Source organism: Saccharomyces cerevisiae, chromosome XIII, assembly GCF_000146045.2.
Source record: "Saccharomyces cerevisiae S288C chromosome XIII, complete sequence".
NCBI classification, from domain to species: Eukaryota; Fungi; Ascomycota; class Saccharomycetes; order Saccharomycetales; family Saccharomycetaceae; genus Saccharomyces; species Saccharomyces cerevisiae.
The window spans coordinates 420,849-437,441 of NC_001145.3; the positions used below are offsets into that span (position 1 = coordinate 420,849).

Consider the following 16,593-nt stretch of genomic DNA (forward strand, 5'->3'; position numbering starts at 1 on the left):
TATCTCCGACATTTAACAAAATAGTATTATTTCATGGCATGACCATTGAAAATTGTGCAAGAACTTTAATTTAGGAAAGTTCATTGATTCAGGATAAATATATAAAGAAAAAGCCACTATCCCCAGAAATTTTGCTGTTGATGAAGGCTACGATGCTGTGAATTCAGATTATAGGAGAAATTCACCTCGAGGACTTGAAATCCACATTAAGGAATCGATATTTTTACACGATAATATTATAACTTTTTCCTCTATTTTGTTTTTCTTTTAATATATTGTCATTCATCATTTTATTTCAAGCAAAATTTAAAGGTTAACATAAATTAATAGTTGCCATAATTGGGACAGAAACTTCCATTACATCTCTAGACTTTTCTCAATCTTTATATCATCTTTTTATGTCGTATATGATAATCTTCTAGTAGTATGGAACAAGTCAAGAGATGATAGCTGATGCTTCATTTTAACAATAAAAATTCTAACGACTATTTATCACGTCTTGGCTTAGCTATAAAAGTACTATATAAACTTAGTATTTATTTTTGAAAATACTAAACAAATTCTATCAACGAAAAACCTGGAAGGAACCTATTTACATTCCCTTTATTTTTAATTTTGAAGCTACATACAGACATTCAGGATAGTAATGCTAAAGGTTCCTTAGTGTCTGATCTCTCCTCCGTCGCGAATTCCTCTCTTTCTTTTTGCTCGGTTTGTTCTCCTTGAGGCAATGATGGCAAACCTTCTGTTGATGGCATGTTAGCTACTTTTGCGTTATTCATCTTCTCTGGATTGAGTTCACTTTCTAGAGCATCCAATTCCTTATCTAGATCGTCTTCATAATTGCTTGTTCCGACTAAGCTTCTAGATAATGTCTCGTTAATTTCATTTTGATACGCAATTTGATCTTGTACATCGTCCATCAGTTCATCAACATTGCTAAATTCCTTGTTTAGTTTTTTCAAGATTTCATTTCCATTTTTCAGTCCATTAATAAATTGCTTTTCTACCATTTTGAACTCAAGTGTTGACACCATATTTTCCAAATTAATAAGCTGATCCGAAGCCTGCTGCAACAAATGCTCCTGATAATGAATTCTTTTTAGTAGAAATCGTACCTTCATGTTAGATTTATAATTTTCAGGATTTTTTCGTATTAGGTCTTTTAGTTGACTCTTCTCTACCAAAATCAAATTATCTGTCCTCCTCGTAAACTTATGAATTTCATCTTTAGATCGTTTTACTTCTAGGATCGCCCTATCTGTTTTGGTTATATGCACTTTACTACTTTTTTGGCCCATTCGATATATACAAAAGCACCAAGTGGAGTTAATTCAGCAGTCTGTACTATTTTTCCAAACTATCTATGTTTTGTTCTTTTCTATGCGCTATATTGTATCCCACAGATAGTAATTCGATTTTCGGTCTTTCTGCTCTTCGGGGTTCCATTTATGTAGAAATAAGAACGATAGCGAAGAGGGTAAAAGATCACGAATAAAAAACGAACGCTGCGTGACAAAATCGGAGCTGTTGCGACTACCGGCAGGATTGATTGCTAATGTTCTTTATTTACTTCTTTTAGATTTCTATGTAAGCTGCTGGTCCATATACAAGTATGCTTCTTAAGAGAGACTGCGTATATATCTTACGTCATTTATTCCCACAGGTTATTCCAAGTCACATTTTTCCTGACAGCGTTAGAGAACCCCTCATTGTATTTCACCCATATTTTAACCGTTTGATTGCAGTCATCTGCTTGGTTGGTTTCGTCTGATCCAATAGTTTTTTGTGTCTCTTCCAATTCCTGAGTTTGCTTCAATAATCCGTACTGATTCTTGAAAAAGTCGATTGTACTTGAGGAAGAATTTAACCCAGTTTTGACTTTTTTGCTATGCATTTCCTGTGACTGTAGTCTATCCTCAGTCACTTGGTCTATATGCCTTTTCTTGGCCCGGTTTTCCTCAATCTTTGCTAACAGTGAACTCAAATTATTAGCCCGTTTATGTTGGACTTCGTTAATATGTTTAGGATTTAACAATACGACTTCATCGATTGGGGGATCGATTGTTAGGCCACCCCTTACATCAAATCCTTCTGACCGATTTTGGATTAGATTCAGTTGAAAGCTTTTCAGCAATTGAACTAATTCCTCCATGATGGCTTGTTTGAGTTTCAGGTTCCTTATTTTATTAAAATCGGAAGAGATCATCGAATCTAGATATGGTAGTATTTCAAAGATTAACGATTTTCTATCCGTAAAACTTGCCATTAGTGGGGACTGAACCGAGATATGTCTCATAATCAGACTAACTATATCTGAATTGGCTCGTTTTAATTCACGTTGTTCGTATTCACTATTCTTCATTCTAATATCATCTTTGTTTGCGATATCGCCAAACGTTTGGAAGAAGACTAGGGGCACAAGGGCGGAGTAACGTAACAATTCGCCATTATGCGCATACATTGATTGGTACATTAAATCATGGAAAAATAGCCAATCTGAAATGTTTGCTGGCTTTCTTATACCATTGTCGGAATATTTTACGTAGGGAAATATATTAAAACAGCCTTGCAATATCCTGTCAGAGTTACCATTAAGCTCTACTTGGTTTAGCAATTCATAAAACTGCTCCTTTATATCACGATGTGGATCCTTTCTAAACAATTGGTTCACGATTTTAAACCATGATATGGGGGAGTCCTTGTTGGATGACGCCCACGTATTTTTTGCACAAGCAGGTTTATCTGATGCAGAGGAATCTCTTGAATCAACATTCGAGGCCAAGAATTGTAAATTGTTTATACAATTCCTTACGTCACCTTGAGCCAAATCAATTAAGTCATTGATTGCTTTTATAGGAATATTCATGTTTTCTTTATGGCAGATAAGGTTCAATCGCTCTAGTAGGGTAGTATCGGAAGGTCTTTTCACAGCAATAATTTCACAGAATGGTTTCAGCTTTTCCAAAGAAGGAGCATATAGATTATTGCAAATACAAATAATAGGTCGCGTAAGCAATTTAGACCTTTTCTTTTTGCGCTTTTTGTCCTTTTTATCTGGTTGACCGTATAATAGTTTATTAGTGGCTTTAATATCGCTTTGCATAATGTCAACTAAAATTCTAATAAATCCACTCTCAATACTTCCATCAATCTCATCCGCCACTAAGCACACAGGATTTGTATCGAAAGTATGATTGAATAAAAGATTATATATTTTCTCTTTTACCATAGGTCCAGCCCTTTCATCACTTGCATTGATTTCTGAGACAGAAAACCCTGATTGTTTGGCAATAACGTGAGCTACTGAGGTTTTGCCTATTCCTGGTGGCCCGTGCAGTAGTAAAATTTTCTTTGGTGGCCTTTTCAATGGATCGAGTTCCATATCACTGACCTCTTTTTCGGTTGGCAATTTGGGTAATTGCTCTTTAAACACAGCCGGCGTCCATTGTCTCAACCAACCTAACATTCTCCTGTTTGTCTTTTCATTACCAACCAAATCTAGAAATTTTTTAGGACGCCATTTCTCTACCCAGAGTGTGTCGCTACCTATCTTGCCAGTTATAGGTGAAGTCTTTTGTGCGTTAGTGCGGTCATCGCCAGATGCCTCAATTTTGTCTAACAAATAGTTTATATTGATGCCGTACGTGTCGTCTGATCTCCAAACAGTATCTGGGTTAGTGTATAGACTAATATTCCCGGTTGCTAACTTCGCAGGCTTCTTCTTTAATTGAACCGTTTCGCCAGTACTTGATACAAACGCGTGAATATCTTCCTCATTAATACCAATTGCATTATTACCAGGGGCTTGTTCTATATCACCAGTATCAAAAAGGGAACTTCTCCCTAGTGAACCAATGTATGGTGCGGTATCAACCATGATCCCTGACCTTACATCCACCTTTTGGGTCAAATAGTGTACACATTAGGAATAAAATATATGAAATCATGTTTATTTACGTGTTAGATGTTCCGTACAACGCGACTGGCTAGTTCGTTTTTTCCACATTTTTTTTTTCAACGTTGATCAACAATAAAATGGTACATCTTCCTTTGTTTGTGTCTTAAGTGTCCTTTCCTGGTATATCGCTTGACCAGCGCCTGTAGCATCAAACCAAACCTTCATCGCCCTAAAACACAATGGTTACAGTATGTTGTTGCTTTTATTTACTTTTTCTTTTTTTGACATTCATTGTGACAATATTCACATTCTTCAGATAGTTCTGTCTATATGAAGCAAAAATGATATATCAATAAGTTTACTAACAAACACAAGTGGTATTACTATGACTTCACTTTAAATAGCAACAAGAAAAGGAATTTTTAGAATCCTACCCTCAAAACTGTCCTCCAGATGCCTTGCCTGGTACTCCAGGAAATTTAGACAGCGCTCAAGAGAAGGCATTGGCAGAACTAAGAAAACTTTTGGAAGACGCTGGTTTCATTGAACGTTTAGACGATTCAACTTTACTACGTTTTTTGAGAGCCAGAAAATTTGATGTTCAATTGGCTAAAGAAATGTTTGAAAACTGCGAAAAATGGAGGAAGGATTATGGTACCGACACTATCTTGCAAGATTTTCATTATGATGAAAAACCATTGATTGCCAAATTCTACCCACAATATTATCATAAAACCGATAAAGATGGCCGCCCAGTATATTTTGAAGAATTAGGTGCTGTTAACTTACATGAAATGAACAAGGTTACCTCTGAAGAGAGGATGTTGAAAAACTTGGTTTGGGAATACGAATCTGTCGTTCAATACAGATTACCTGCCTGTTCAAGAGCTGCTGGTCACCTAGTGGAAACTTCATGTACAATTATGGATTTGAAAGGTATCTCCATATCTAGTGCATACAGTGTTATGTCATATGTTAGGGAAGCCTCCTACATAAGTCAAAACTATTACCCCGAACGTATGGGTAAATTTTACATCATCAACGCGCCATTCGGTTTCTCTACCGCATTTAGGCTATTTAAACCTTTCTTGGATCCAGTCACTGTTTCAAAGATTTTTATCTTGGGTTCTTCTTACCAGAAGGAATTATTAAAGCAAATTCCAGCTGAAAACTTACCAGTCAAATTTGGCGGTAAGTCTGAAGTTGATGAATCCAAGGGTGGGTTATACCTATCCGATATCGGTCCATGGAGGGATCCAAAGTATATTGGACCGGAAGGTGAAGCTCCGGAAGCCTTTTCGATGAAATGATATTATTTTTAAAGACATTTTTTTTTCGAGAGAGAAAAGAGGAGTTCTAAGTAACGATATTTTACAACTGAGATAAGTACAAGTATGCTTATTTACTCTATTCTACTTTTTTGAATAGGCATAGTTCACACTTTTATCTCCTTAGTTTGTACTACTCTTTTTTTATTTTTTTTTTTTCTTCCACTCAGCTATTAGATTATTTATTATTTTATTATCTGTGGTATCATTTTCTACAGCCATACCTTGATTTTAGTTTATTTTGTTGGCAGTTATATACATTTATCTTATAGAATACATATGCACGTATTAAACAATAAAAAGAACATAAGCAAAAATGAAACCTCGCTACAATAAAACTTTATTACGCATTGCAGTGCGCCGTAAAGAGTATTCATTAGAAGTACAATGGTAGCCCTATTTGGTTGCAACATGTTTTAGCAAAGAGATTAGTAGGCTAGGATATCAAGTCCATGCCCCTTTATCACATACTGTAATGATAGATGCACCTCCGGAAAAGTAAAAAAAGTTTTTCAGGTTACAATTGTGCAAATTGCGAGTCTATCTCGAATAATTTTGCAGCGCTCATTTCACGGTTGAGCCGTTTTGTATCACAAGCCAAGTTTAACATTTTATTTTAACAGGGTTCACCGAATTATATTCCCAAATTGCTGAAGTCTTTTGACAATTCATGCTTTTGTTCTTCTCTCTGTAACTCTCTCGCGAAGTTAGAGTTCAAATGAGAAGCCTCCTCCTGGTACAAATTTCTATCGTCAATTTCATTGCGATTTTGCTTTTGAGAAAAAGCACTTTTAAAATTCTCAAAATTCCAATATTCATTATTGATGTAAGAAGAAAGTTCTGTGTTGTCAACAAATGCATTACCAAAGTCCCCAATTTGACCACTGAATGACACCATACTCTGTGCATCAAAATCCTGGAACTTCGGAAAGTCACCCATTTCAGATTCTACGTTAAATTGAGCGTTCATTGGCCGTTCAGTCTTTCTTGGCTGAGGACGAACTAATTGAACAGTGCATAACTGTAAGTTATCCAACGTACCTTCGACTAAACAACCCTTCTCTCTGAAGTGGATTAACAGATGGTTCCATAATGTGTTTCTTGCCAAAGATCTAGGATTACCAAGAATAACTAGACCATATTTGGCACGGGTTAGACCCACGTTTAGACGACGAGGATCACGTAAGAAACCAATGGCCTGTTGTTCATTGGCACGAACACACGATAAGATTATGTAATCCTTTTCACGACCTTGGAATGCATCAACTGAGGCAACTTCCACTTTGATATACAAATCCTTATCCAATGAACCATTCATTTGCATATATTGTAAAATATAAGCTCTTTGTCCCTCATATGGTGTGATAACACCAATTTGCTCGGGCTTGACACCGTCTCTGAAAAGTTTAGTGATGATTCGTTCACAATTCATGGCTTCAATTCTGTTTAAGAAGGAAGTACCGTTAGCAGAAATCTCCTCTCTACCGTAATTGGCCCAAAACATCATTGGTATACCGCGAATTGGCCATGGGAATTTGCTGTTGGGAACGGTACGCTGTTCAATCGTTACACCATTTTGTAGGCTGCCTTCATAAAACATGTTACTTGGAAACTCACTCAAATAAGGATTCATACGGTATTGAACTTCCAAACGAATCGGTACGTGGCCTAGAGAGATTAATCTTTCAAAGAGAGATTGTTTCAAACCAGCGTCTGCCGCCTTTCGTTCCAATATGACTGGGCCCAGTTGCTGGTGATCACCAACAAGTATAACTTGTTTCGCACCTTTAACGATTGGGATTAAACATTCCGGCTCAGAAGCTTGAGTACTTTCATCAATTAACACAGTCCTAAATTTAGTGTCTAAGCGCTTATCACCAGCACCAACACATGTGCAACATACGACATCTGCCTTATTGAGAATTTCTGCTTCTGTTTTCCTTACTAATTTAACAAACCGTTTTGTATCAGAAGCAGATAATTCGCCAACTTCATCCTTTAACTTTAATAGGTTTTTTAATTCCCCTTTAGCACCACGGCCAACCAAATTATGCAATGCTAAGTTGGAGACGGAACTCTCCACATCTTCTCTACTTTTCGCGGTAAGTCTAACAACTTTTAAACCCAAGTCACGTAATTTGGCAGCCAAATGATCTACAGCAACGTTTGATGGGGCACACACCAATATTCTATCCTTGTGTATTTTGGAAAGGTGATACACAATCGTTGCTGAAGTAACTGTTTTACCAGTGCCTGGTGGGCCTTGAATTAAAGATAACGGACGTTGTAATACATGACTAACAGCGTTCGACTGGGATGAGTTTAATTGTGCAAAATTCGGAATTGAAAACTCCTTAGGTAATGGGACATCAAATGAAATGTCAACCACTTGATGGCCTAAAATTTTATAGTACAAATAACCTGAAATAGATTTTTTATCAATGGCAAATTTTTTCAATGCGTCTTGCATCCTGTCATAAGAGGTACCTTTCCAGATGAACTCAGCAGTAAAACCAGTGGTCAAATGTGTTGGAGGTGGCGTTTTACTTGGTTTTAACTCTAATGTGAATGTGTCCTGGAAGCTATTTGGTAACCGAACAATGTAACCACGACCTTCCCAATCAGGATGTTGCATGCCAGAGTACCATAGTATCATTTCATCACCGATGGCAACTTTCAACTCGTTAGATTCGAAAGTAGATAAAGTGAAAGATGCTAAATGCCTATTATTTAAAGCTAAGGACCATGAAACAGAAATATGTTCTAAAGCTTGAGATTCCTTGAGTTGTTTATCATAGTCGGCCTCCAATTTGATTAAAGGCCCGTAAGATCTTTGGTATTCGTAGGCGTCTTGATATCTCAATAGTAAAGGTGGGATTGCTTCCTGTTCCTCTGGGGCGTCAATATCATTAATTGTAGCGTCTTTATTGGATCTCCATTTTGCCTCCAACTTGGAAATTTGGCTAGGAGTGATTAAACGAGCTTTCAATTTTTCTTCTTCAGTTGGTTGCTCTGCGACCCATGATAAAAGTTGTCTGTCTTCAATTAATGGTTGCCATTGATCAGTATCCCAGTTCGCATTTTTCGTCTGGGCACAAGGTATTCTACAAAGTAAAACAACCACGGCCTCACTTTTAGCGGAAACAAATCCCAATAAAAACACGTTCTTACGTCCACAGTTATAACATTCCAAAACGGTATCCCCTAAGTCAGAATCTGGATGTAAAGAAACTACGTTATGGTGGGATAAAACTAAGTGATTAACAATGTGGGAGCTGCTTGTACCGTTTTTAGTGTTACAAAACCATTTCTTACATGAATTACATTTGATGACACACTTTGCAGAATCTATACCACAATACGCACATGAATTGTCTGAAGCTGAAGGCGAACGGAATCCAGTCTCAGTGACTTGAGCCTCTTCAAATAGCTGATTATCTACATCGTCATCCTCCACCAAGGTGGAATTTAGTTGTGTTGCGGGTTGGACATTTACATCAGATGGAGAGTTTGATATATCATAAGGAGTGTGAGAACCGGAACCGACCATTTGATAATGACAATGATTGATGTAATATAAAAAGTATATTCGGTCTTGCTGCCCTTCCTTCTTTCCTGATGAAATCTTCAACGTTTGTTGGCTGACAAGAGAAATAGAGTCTTCTGTTAGTGTGCGTTAAAACGATGCCTCTTTTCGCTTTTTTTTTCTCCTTCACAATAGCATCGTAAGTTTCTGGTAAGCTTTTCATTTGATCAGTTAGTACGAAAGCGTATAAAGGTGTCCCTCCCAAATCAAGTAAGCAAAGGGAAACTGATGATACTAAAATAATGTAAATTAAGATTAAACTAAAGTTAAAAGTAAAAGCATTCACTCGTTTAATATTATTGAGTGGATAGTAACTAACTATGTATATTTTCTTTTTGTTTTTCTTATTTCCCGTTCATGAATTCATTAAAAGTTAGGCGAATTACGGAGTTCGCCAGATGCATATGTTTCGTTTTCAATTGGAGAATGAACTCGCTAGTGACAATTTTATGAATGATTTTCTCCTGGGATTCCTTTCCTCCAGGCAATTAGAAGTGTGAGGACTAGATTCTTCGTTAGAAGAAGCCACACTAGTATTCAATGAACTATTGGAAGGAGATTTCACCAAAGAGTTGGAATACGAGTTGTTTCTAGTCTGCAAGGGAGAGGAAGAGGAACCATTGGAAAGAAGCGAAAAGGATTCTCTTCTTAGATTTGATGGCGTTCGTTCTCTGTGATAGTGGTTAAGGTTTCCACTGTGACCTGGGACGTTATTTGATGATATTTTCCCATGGGAAATCAATTTTAGTCGATTATTCTTTTCGTTGGAGAGATAAGACGACGGATATGCAGCCGAACTTGAATTCAGATTCAAATACGAGTTGGAATTCGAGGCGGGTGTTGAAACAGATGTTAATGGGGAAGTGAGATCATTTGACTGGTCGTTAGCTACTGCTAGAGAGTCTAGCTCGGATGAAACGTATTTTTCAAGGCCGTATAGATGTGTTGGTATACCGTAACAGGAAGAATGCCTGGATCTTGGCTTTATGCATTTGTGGTCAAAACAGGAATCCGCCGCGTCGCCCAAGGAAGACTGTCTTGTGGATTGTCTGGACAACTGGTGAATGAGGGTGCTACTATTTGCTCTTATTCTTCTTGGAGAAGGGCGAATTGGTTCATTGGAATTGTTCGTTGAATTTGCTGGGACGAAGCCATACAAGTGATGCGGAGCTGTCTTGATTTTTCTCAAATGGTGGCCAATAGTATGATTGCCTATGTGTCTGCTTGTATTACCGGCATTGGTACTGCTGCTGTGGTGAGAATTATTTGATTTCGAGGAATTTTGAAAACTAAAGGACGCTAATTTGGAATTTACAAAATCATTCAAATCATTTGAACCTAAAAAACTTTGTACGTCTGTTTCATCTTCATAATCACAATCTTGACAAAATGGATCTTGTACACCTCTTTCAAAAATTTCTGAAGCAATCATCAAAATACAGCGACTATTTCTATTCTTTGATGTTTTTTATTCCACTGAGGAGATAATTATTCAAACTGAAATATTTTACGCAAACCTTTCTATTTATGTGTATTACCTTTAATCTAAGTGGTTGTAGCTCATACACTTATTATAATTGGTAGAGAAAGAAGAAAAGAAAAAAAGACAAATTTAAGTAGACTTGAATAAAAGTAAGATAGAAAGAGATGTGAGATTTTCAGATGTTTGCTTACAGAAAAAACAAGAGTTCTTAAACATCAAGAAATCGGTAAAAGTGTAATTGTATTTATAATAGTGAGTTTCGGAACTTAAAAATCCGTTTCCCCGTCAAGAGAAGCAAAGATCAGTTCATATAGTGATTTCCCTTAAAAAGTTACCACAGCTTCTGAATTAACTGTAATCCTTATCTACTAGTATCAACCAACCCTTGTGTTTTTTTTTTTTCACACTTCCTCTAGGAAAAAATCCAGGAGTAAGACGGCGTTTTTTTCAAATTTTCTTTCTCCAGTTTTTCCATGCTGGGTTTCTTTTCGTTAATAGTGGTGGGTAAAAGAAAACGTACGAATAAAATGCTGAATGTAGAACATACTGTAGGCTCATTAATACACAGTAGAACGCAGACCCATTCGAGGGGCTCATTGGAAACACGTAGTCGACATTAGTTCTAGATAATCCGCTTGATGGGCCACATATGGTAATGGCTTCTCGAAGCAGATGTTACGAGCCGCCAGAACGAGGCGGTGGCATCTGCCTCGCGCTGTTTTCTAGCGGCAGAGAAAACCCGTAGATATGTTTCTAATGCGCGTGTGCGGGGAATTTCGTTGTCACGTTGTTTTGGTAAGTTCCTTCGCTTTCTCGTAAAAATAAGTAAAAATCCGGGGAAACTATTATTTGCGGTTCGAAATAAAAGCATTTTAATTTCCTTCCTTGGCACATTTCTTGGCCACGGATGACCTAAAACATTGCCAAATAAAAAGGGGTAAGAGAACTTTTGTCTTATAGTTATTTCAGCGATAGTCATTCTTCCAGTTTCTGTTTTGTAGGACAAGGGGATTGCTGCTTAGATAATCAGTGCCGCAAGAAATCTCAGATGTGGGGCCAAAGGTAAAAAATAAAAAATAAAACTGAAAGATAAAAAATAAAAAAAAGATCGTCTCACGTACATCGTATCTGCTCGAGTGAAATCACTGTATGGTAAAAATGTATTATGCATCTCTTGTTAGCATTAAATGAGCGTAAAGCCGCATTTGTGTAGGTGGACTATCATTGATAAGGAATTCAACTTGATTTGAGTCATATTCTTCCGAATGATTTCTGGTTTAGTTTTAAGTTTTCCCTTTTGCCCCGCTAGGATCTAGTTTGTCTATTCAAATTACAGTGCATGAAAGTTAACTTCGAATTGATAGGGATGCGTCGCTACGCTCACGGGACAGCTCATAAACACAAGGAGCTTAATGAGCTGCAACGCTAAAAAGGGGTAGAATGATTAAAAAAAAATCTTGGACAGCGGGCCACTGATACCACGGTAGGGACCAAATACTTCCAGAAGCTTTCGTGAGATACGAAACATTACTATAGTTTTACTGCATGTTTACAAGGCAAACATTAAACTTTAATAGCAAAAAGTCATTTTTTTGTGGATTTTAAATGCAACGTTGCTCCTCACCTGCATCTTGTAAGCTCTAAGTTTTGATTGAGCATATTTATAATGTTGCTACGAGTTATTTATTCGGGAACTTTATGGTCTCGGAGCGACAATTTTGTTATCATAATGTCATATTATAATGTGATACATCGTCTGAAGAAGAGAATGCTTTCGAAAAATTCACCTTAACGCTATGATCGAGGTTTGCTAACTCAGGGTAAATAAATATTACATTTGTGATATTTCGGCGGTTGTGCCTCTTTTACTACTTTACAATTAGTTACAATTTCTTTTTCTTGAGTTACTTTTCCTCAAAAAGAAAAAAAAAAGAAGAAAGGCAAACCTAAACTAACTTATGATAATATAGAAATATTCAAAGCTAAATAAAAGTAATTCTGGTCTTGACCAACCGTGATGTTCAAAATCACTCGACCAATTTTCACTACGTCGTCCTGACAGCCCATAGATGGGATACCAGTTCATTAGTCCAAGGAGTAGCTTCCTTCAAGATTTTCTTTTTTAAGTAGTAAATCCATATCAAGAAGTGTTATGAAACATATTATTGGAGGCATGCACTATTACCTAACGTCGCCATATGCGCTCGTATCGATTGTATCGATTGTTACGGGTTCTCTTCCACCCCTGTAGCGCTGTCTGTGAAGCTTTCTTATTACACATCTCCGCGTTCATTGACGTCAATCTTTTTAGAAGGGATCCTGATCACGAAGGAACGCATAGTGCATCGCTTAACCTGGCTAGTTGGTTGCAAAGGAATGCTATTTTTAAATACTAGCGTCTTGCAAATAAACAATCGGATATGAAAACAATATGACGTATTATATCGGCTCGTATTAATTACATTATACTGATTTTTAAAGGAATCATATAGCATGGGTCTTTGCACAATGCATTACGTGGGAGCACATCCCTTTGAAACGCACCCACGCATTTGCTAAAGAAAAAGAAAGTAATAAAATAAAAGAGGGCAAAAGAAAGAAGGACAAGAGAAATTCTTCGCCACGGCATTGAATCTATTTCTCCTTACGAAAAAAAAGATCAAGGAAACATGTCGGAAACAAATGGGAAACAACAAAAAGGACTTATCATTCCTACTTTTTTGTCGAGGGCATTTGTCGAGGGTAATACTGCATACTGCCTATTGTCGGTCCCGCAGAATTAATAGTGGCTGCTCATACACAACGAAAAAAATTGTTAACAAAATAGAAGGATTCGTCTATGCCCTTTTTTCAGTGCGGAAATTATATACCACACAAGCCGTCGAAGCCCATAGGGTCCTTTAACAATAAAGACTCTCCTAAAAAAATTTTTCTTGTGACACGTCAGTGCAGGATATAAATGTAGCAAGCGTATATAACAAATGACAAAGGGTTCTTGCGCAAGGTTACTTTAGCGTTGCTGGATAATGATCGGATTGTTTTTAGATCACGATAGCACATTTGAGGAATCGTATCGAAACGGACAGGGCAAGAGTACGAGGGCGAAATGAACTTATAACACCATTGATATTTTCTCCTCAATCTTATCATTCCACGCACATTATTTTCCTACTATGTTATGCGGGAACAGTTCCTAAGGAATTTTTCTAATGGCATTTCGGCAGCGTCATCAAATGTACGCACCCACTTCAAGTGATCATTCGCTCGTTACTACCTATCACGTGTCGCATCACTCGCGACGTCCATGCGCATGCTGTGCCGCAGGAGAATTCGAGATGCGAATGAGCAGCAGCCATTTTGATGTTGTGAGCATCGGAACGTTTCTGCGTCCGTACACTGTCCTTTTGTTACTTAGATAATGGCTAAGGCAAGCAGTCCGGGCCACAGGAGTCAAAGGCTTTTCGCCAGCTCCTAAACGCTGGAAGTGTAATTTTTTTTCGTCTTATAAAATTAAACAAACCCTTTTAGAAAGGAACACTCGCTTTATCTCTTCGACCGAATTTACTATACATGGATATATATATATTATCTTCTGTTCACAGTTAAAACTAGGAATAGTATAGTCATAAGTTAACACCATCATGTTGAGAACGTCAACATTGTTCACCAGGCGTGTCCAACCAAGCCTATTTTCTAGAAACATTCTTAGATTGCAATCCACAGCTGCAATCCCTAAGACTCAAAAAGGTGTCATCTTTTATGAGAATAAGGGGAAGCTGCATTACAAAGATATCCCTGTCCCCGAGCCTAAGCCAAATGAAATTTTAATCAACGTTAAATATTCTGGTGTATGTCACACCGATTTACATGCTTGGCACGGCGATTGGCCATTACCTGTTAAACTACCATTAGTAGGTGGTCATGAAGGTGCTGGTGTAGTTGTCAAACTAGGTTCCAATGTCAAGGGCTGGAAAGTCGGTGATTTAGCAGGTATCAAATGGCTGAACGGTTCTTGTATGACATGCGAATTCTGTGAATCAGGTCATGAATCAAATTGTCCAGATGCTGATTTATCTGGTTACACTCATGATGGTTCTTTCCAACAATTTGCGACCGCTGATGCTATTCAAGCCGCCAAAATTCAACAGGGTACCGACTTGGCCGAAGTAGCCCCAATATTATGTGCTGGTGTTACTGTATATAAAGCACTAAAAGAGGCAGACTTGAAAGCTGGTGACTGGGTTGCCATCTCTGGTGCTGCAGGTGGCTTGGGTTCCTTGGCCGTTCAATATGCAACTGCGATGGGTTACAGAGTTCTAGGTATTGATGCAGGTGAGGAAAAGGAAAAACTTTTCAAGAAATTGGGGGGTGAAGTATTCATCGACTTTACTAAAACAAAGAATATGGTTTCTGACATTCAAGAAGCTACCAAAGGTGGCCCTCATGGTGTCATTAACGTTTCCGTTTCTGAAGCCGCTATTTCTCTATCTACGGAATATGTTAGACCATGTGGTACCGTCGTTTTGGTTGGTTTGCCCGCTAACGCCTACGTTAAATCAGAGGTATTCTCTCATGTGGTGAAGTCCATCAATATCAAGGGTTCTTATGTTGGTAACAGAGCTGATACGAGAGAAGCCTTAGACTTCTTTAGCAGAGGTTTGATCAAATCACCAATCAAAATTGTTGGATTATCTGAATTACCAAAGGTTTATGACTTGATGGAAAAGGGCAAGATTTTGGGTAGATACGTCGTCGATACTAGTAAATAATAGCGTGTTACGCACCCAAACTTTTTATGAAAGTCTTTGTTTATAATGATGAGGTTTATAAATATATAGTGGAGCAAAGATTAATCACTAAATCAAGAAGCAGTACCAGTATTTTTTCTATATCAAGTAGTGATAATGGAAATAGCCCAAATTTGGCTTCCGTCGACACATAGAACGTTTGAGAGACATTATCACCATCAAGCATCGAGCCGCCCAAACCTAACCGTATAAGTTTTTTCACGTTTTTGATTTTTCCTTGCACACTTCGATATTACTCTCACGATAAAAGGGCCGAAGAGAATATTTTTCTTGAACATCCAGAATTTTAATTCGGAGAAATTTCACAAGCCGCCGATTTAAGGGTCCTGTGTTCTTAATAATCAGCCTCTCTCAAAGCAGGTAAGAGGCAGTCTTTCTTTTAACAATAGGAGACATTCGAACTAAAACATCAGCCCCAAAAATGCGCTTGAAGGTCATTAGGATTTGGATTTCTTCCTCATTTTTAAAGGCGCCCCTTTTCGTTTTAGTCATGCTGGGCTAGACTAGCACGTAGTGTATGGAATCAAACTGATGCCGTCCCCTGAATTATATTTACAATTCAGAAACGTCTTTGAACATTTATAATTAAATTATAAAACAAAAGGAATTTGTAAAAAAGACTTTCAAAAGATGATCCAATAAACTAGATTAAAAACCCAATATAAGAAGAAGAATGTGTGGCATTTTTGGCTATTGCAATTTTTTAATTGAGAAGACAAGAGGAGAAATCATCGACACTTTAATCGAAGGGTTACAGGCATTGGAGTACAAGGAATATGACTCCAGTGGAATTTCGATCCAAGGTGATGAGCTGGAGTCTCTCAATATTTATAAGCAAACCGGTAAAATAAGCAGTTTGAAGGAAGAAATCGACCTTTACAATCTTAATAAGAACCTGCCCTTTATTTCGCATTGTGGCATTGCCCATACTAGGCGGGCAACACATGGAGGGCTAAGACGTGCAAATTGTCATCCACATAACTCAGATCCATCTAATGAATTTGTTGTGGTACACAACGGGGTTATTACCAACTTCGCTAATTTGAAAGCCTTATTGATGGCAAAGGGCTATGTGTTCAAAAGTGACACTGATACCGAATGTATTCCTAAACTGTACAAACACATTTATGATACAAGCATTGAACTCGGGTACAACCTCGATTTCCATGTATTAACAAATTTAGTACTTAAAGAATTGGAAGGCTCTTATGGTCTGCTATGCACTTCTTCTCATTTTCCCGATGAAGTGGTTGCCGCAAGAAAGGGTTCCCCGTTAGTTATTGGTGTTAAAGGTAAAACTGACATGGACGTAAACTTTGTCGAGGTGGAATATTTGGATCAAGAAGAAGACTACTTGAAGCTTAATACTCAAACCAAGAGTTCTGGTAATGTCTTGGCTGCCGCACCTGTAAAATATAACACTTGTTTAAGGAAGTCACCCCCCTTCGTTCACAATACCTGAGAAACTCTACAACTTCTACATTCAA

The 16,593-nt window shown here is 37.6% G+C and overlaps 8 protein-coding genes across 8 annotated transcripts; 3 read left to right on the top strand and 5 right to left on the bottom strand.

Moving 5' to 3' along the window:
- Positions 1-635: 635 nt before the first annotated feature.
- On the bottom strand, positions 636-1,301 carry VPS20 (ESCRT-III subunit protein VPS20; the record flags this gene model as incomplete). Its single annotated transcript, NM_001182576.1, has 1 exon — positions 636-1,301. One exon carries the CDS (start codon positions 1,299-1,301, stop codon positions 636-638), a length of 666 nt encoding a protein of 221 aa, NP_013794.1.
- Positions 1,302-1,654: 353 nt separating this feature from the next.
- CTF18 (Ctf18p) lies at positions 1,655-3,880 on the bottom strand (the record flags this gene model as incomplete). Its single annotated transcript, NM_001182577.1, has 1 exon — positions 1,655-3,880. One exon carries the CDS (start codon positions 3,878-3,880, stop codon positions 1,655-1,657), a length of 2,226 nt encoding a protein of 741 aa, NP_013795.1.
- A 260-nt stretch (positions 3,881-4,140) lies between these two features.
- SEC14 (phosphatidylinositol/phosphatidylcholine transfer protein SEC14) lies at positions 4,141-5,211 on the top strand (the record flags this gene model as incomplete). Its single annotated transcript, NM_001182578.1, has 2 exons — positions 4,141-4,149; positions 4,306-5,211. 2 exons carry the CDS (start codon positions 4,141-4,143, stop codon positions 5,209-5,211), a joined length of 915 nt encoding a protein of 304 aa, NP_013796.1.
- Positions 5,212-5,863: 652 nt separating this feature from the next.
- NAM7 (ATP-dependent RNA helicase NAM7) lies at positions 5,864-8,779 on the bottom strand (the record flags this gene model as incomplete). Its single annotated transcript, NM_001182579.1, has 1 exon — positions 5,864-8,779. The coding sequence occupies one exon, from the start codon at positions 8,777-8,779 to the stop codon at positions 5,864-5,866; it is 2,916 nt and encodes a 971-aa protein (NP_013797.1).
- Positions 8,780-9,230: 451 nt separating this feature from the next.
- ISF1 (Isf1p) lies at positions 9,231-10,247 on the bottom strand (the record flags this gene model as incomplete). The annotated part of the gene is made up of 1 exon (NM_001182580.1): positions 9,231-10,247. One exon carries the CDS (start codon positions 10,245-10,247, stop codon positions 9,231-9,233), a length of 1,017 nt encoding a protein of 338 aa, NP_013798.1.
- A 673-nt stretch (positions 10,248-10,920) lies between these two features.
- YMR082C (uncharacterized protein) lies at positions 10,921-11,277 on the bottom strand (the record flags this gene model as incomplete). The annotated part of the gene is made up of 1 exon (NM_001348865.1): positions 10,921-11,277. The coding sequence occupies one exon, from the start codon at positions 11,275-11,277 to the stop codon at positions 10,921-10,923; it is 357 nt and encodes a 118-aa protein (NP_001335805.1).
- A 2,662-nt stretch (positions 11,278-13,939) lies between these two features.
- Positions 13,940-15,067, top strand: ADH3 (alcohol dehydrogenase ADH3; the record flags this gene model as incomplete). Its single annotated transcript, NM_001182582.1, has 1 exon — positions 13,940-15,067. One exon carries the CDS (start codon positions 13,940-13,942, stop codon positions 15,065-15,067), a length of 1,128 nt encoding a protein of 375 aa, NP_013800.1.
- A 712-nt stretch (positions 15,068-15,779) lies between these two features.
- YMR084W (putative glutamine--fructose-6-phosphate transaminase) lies at positions 15,780-16,568 on the top strand (the record flags this gene model as incomplete). Its single annotated transcript, NM_001182583.1, has 1 exon — positions 15,780-16,568. One exon carries the CDS (start codon positions 15,780-15,782, stop codon positions 16,566-16,568), a length of 789 nt encoding a protein of 262 aa, NP_013801.1.
- Between the last annotated feature and the right edge of the window lie 25 nt (positions 16,569-16,593).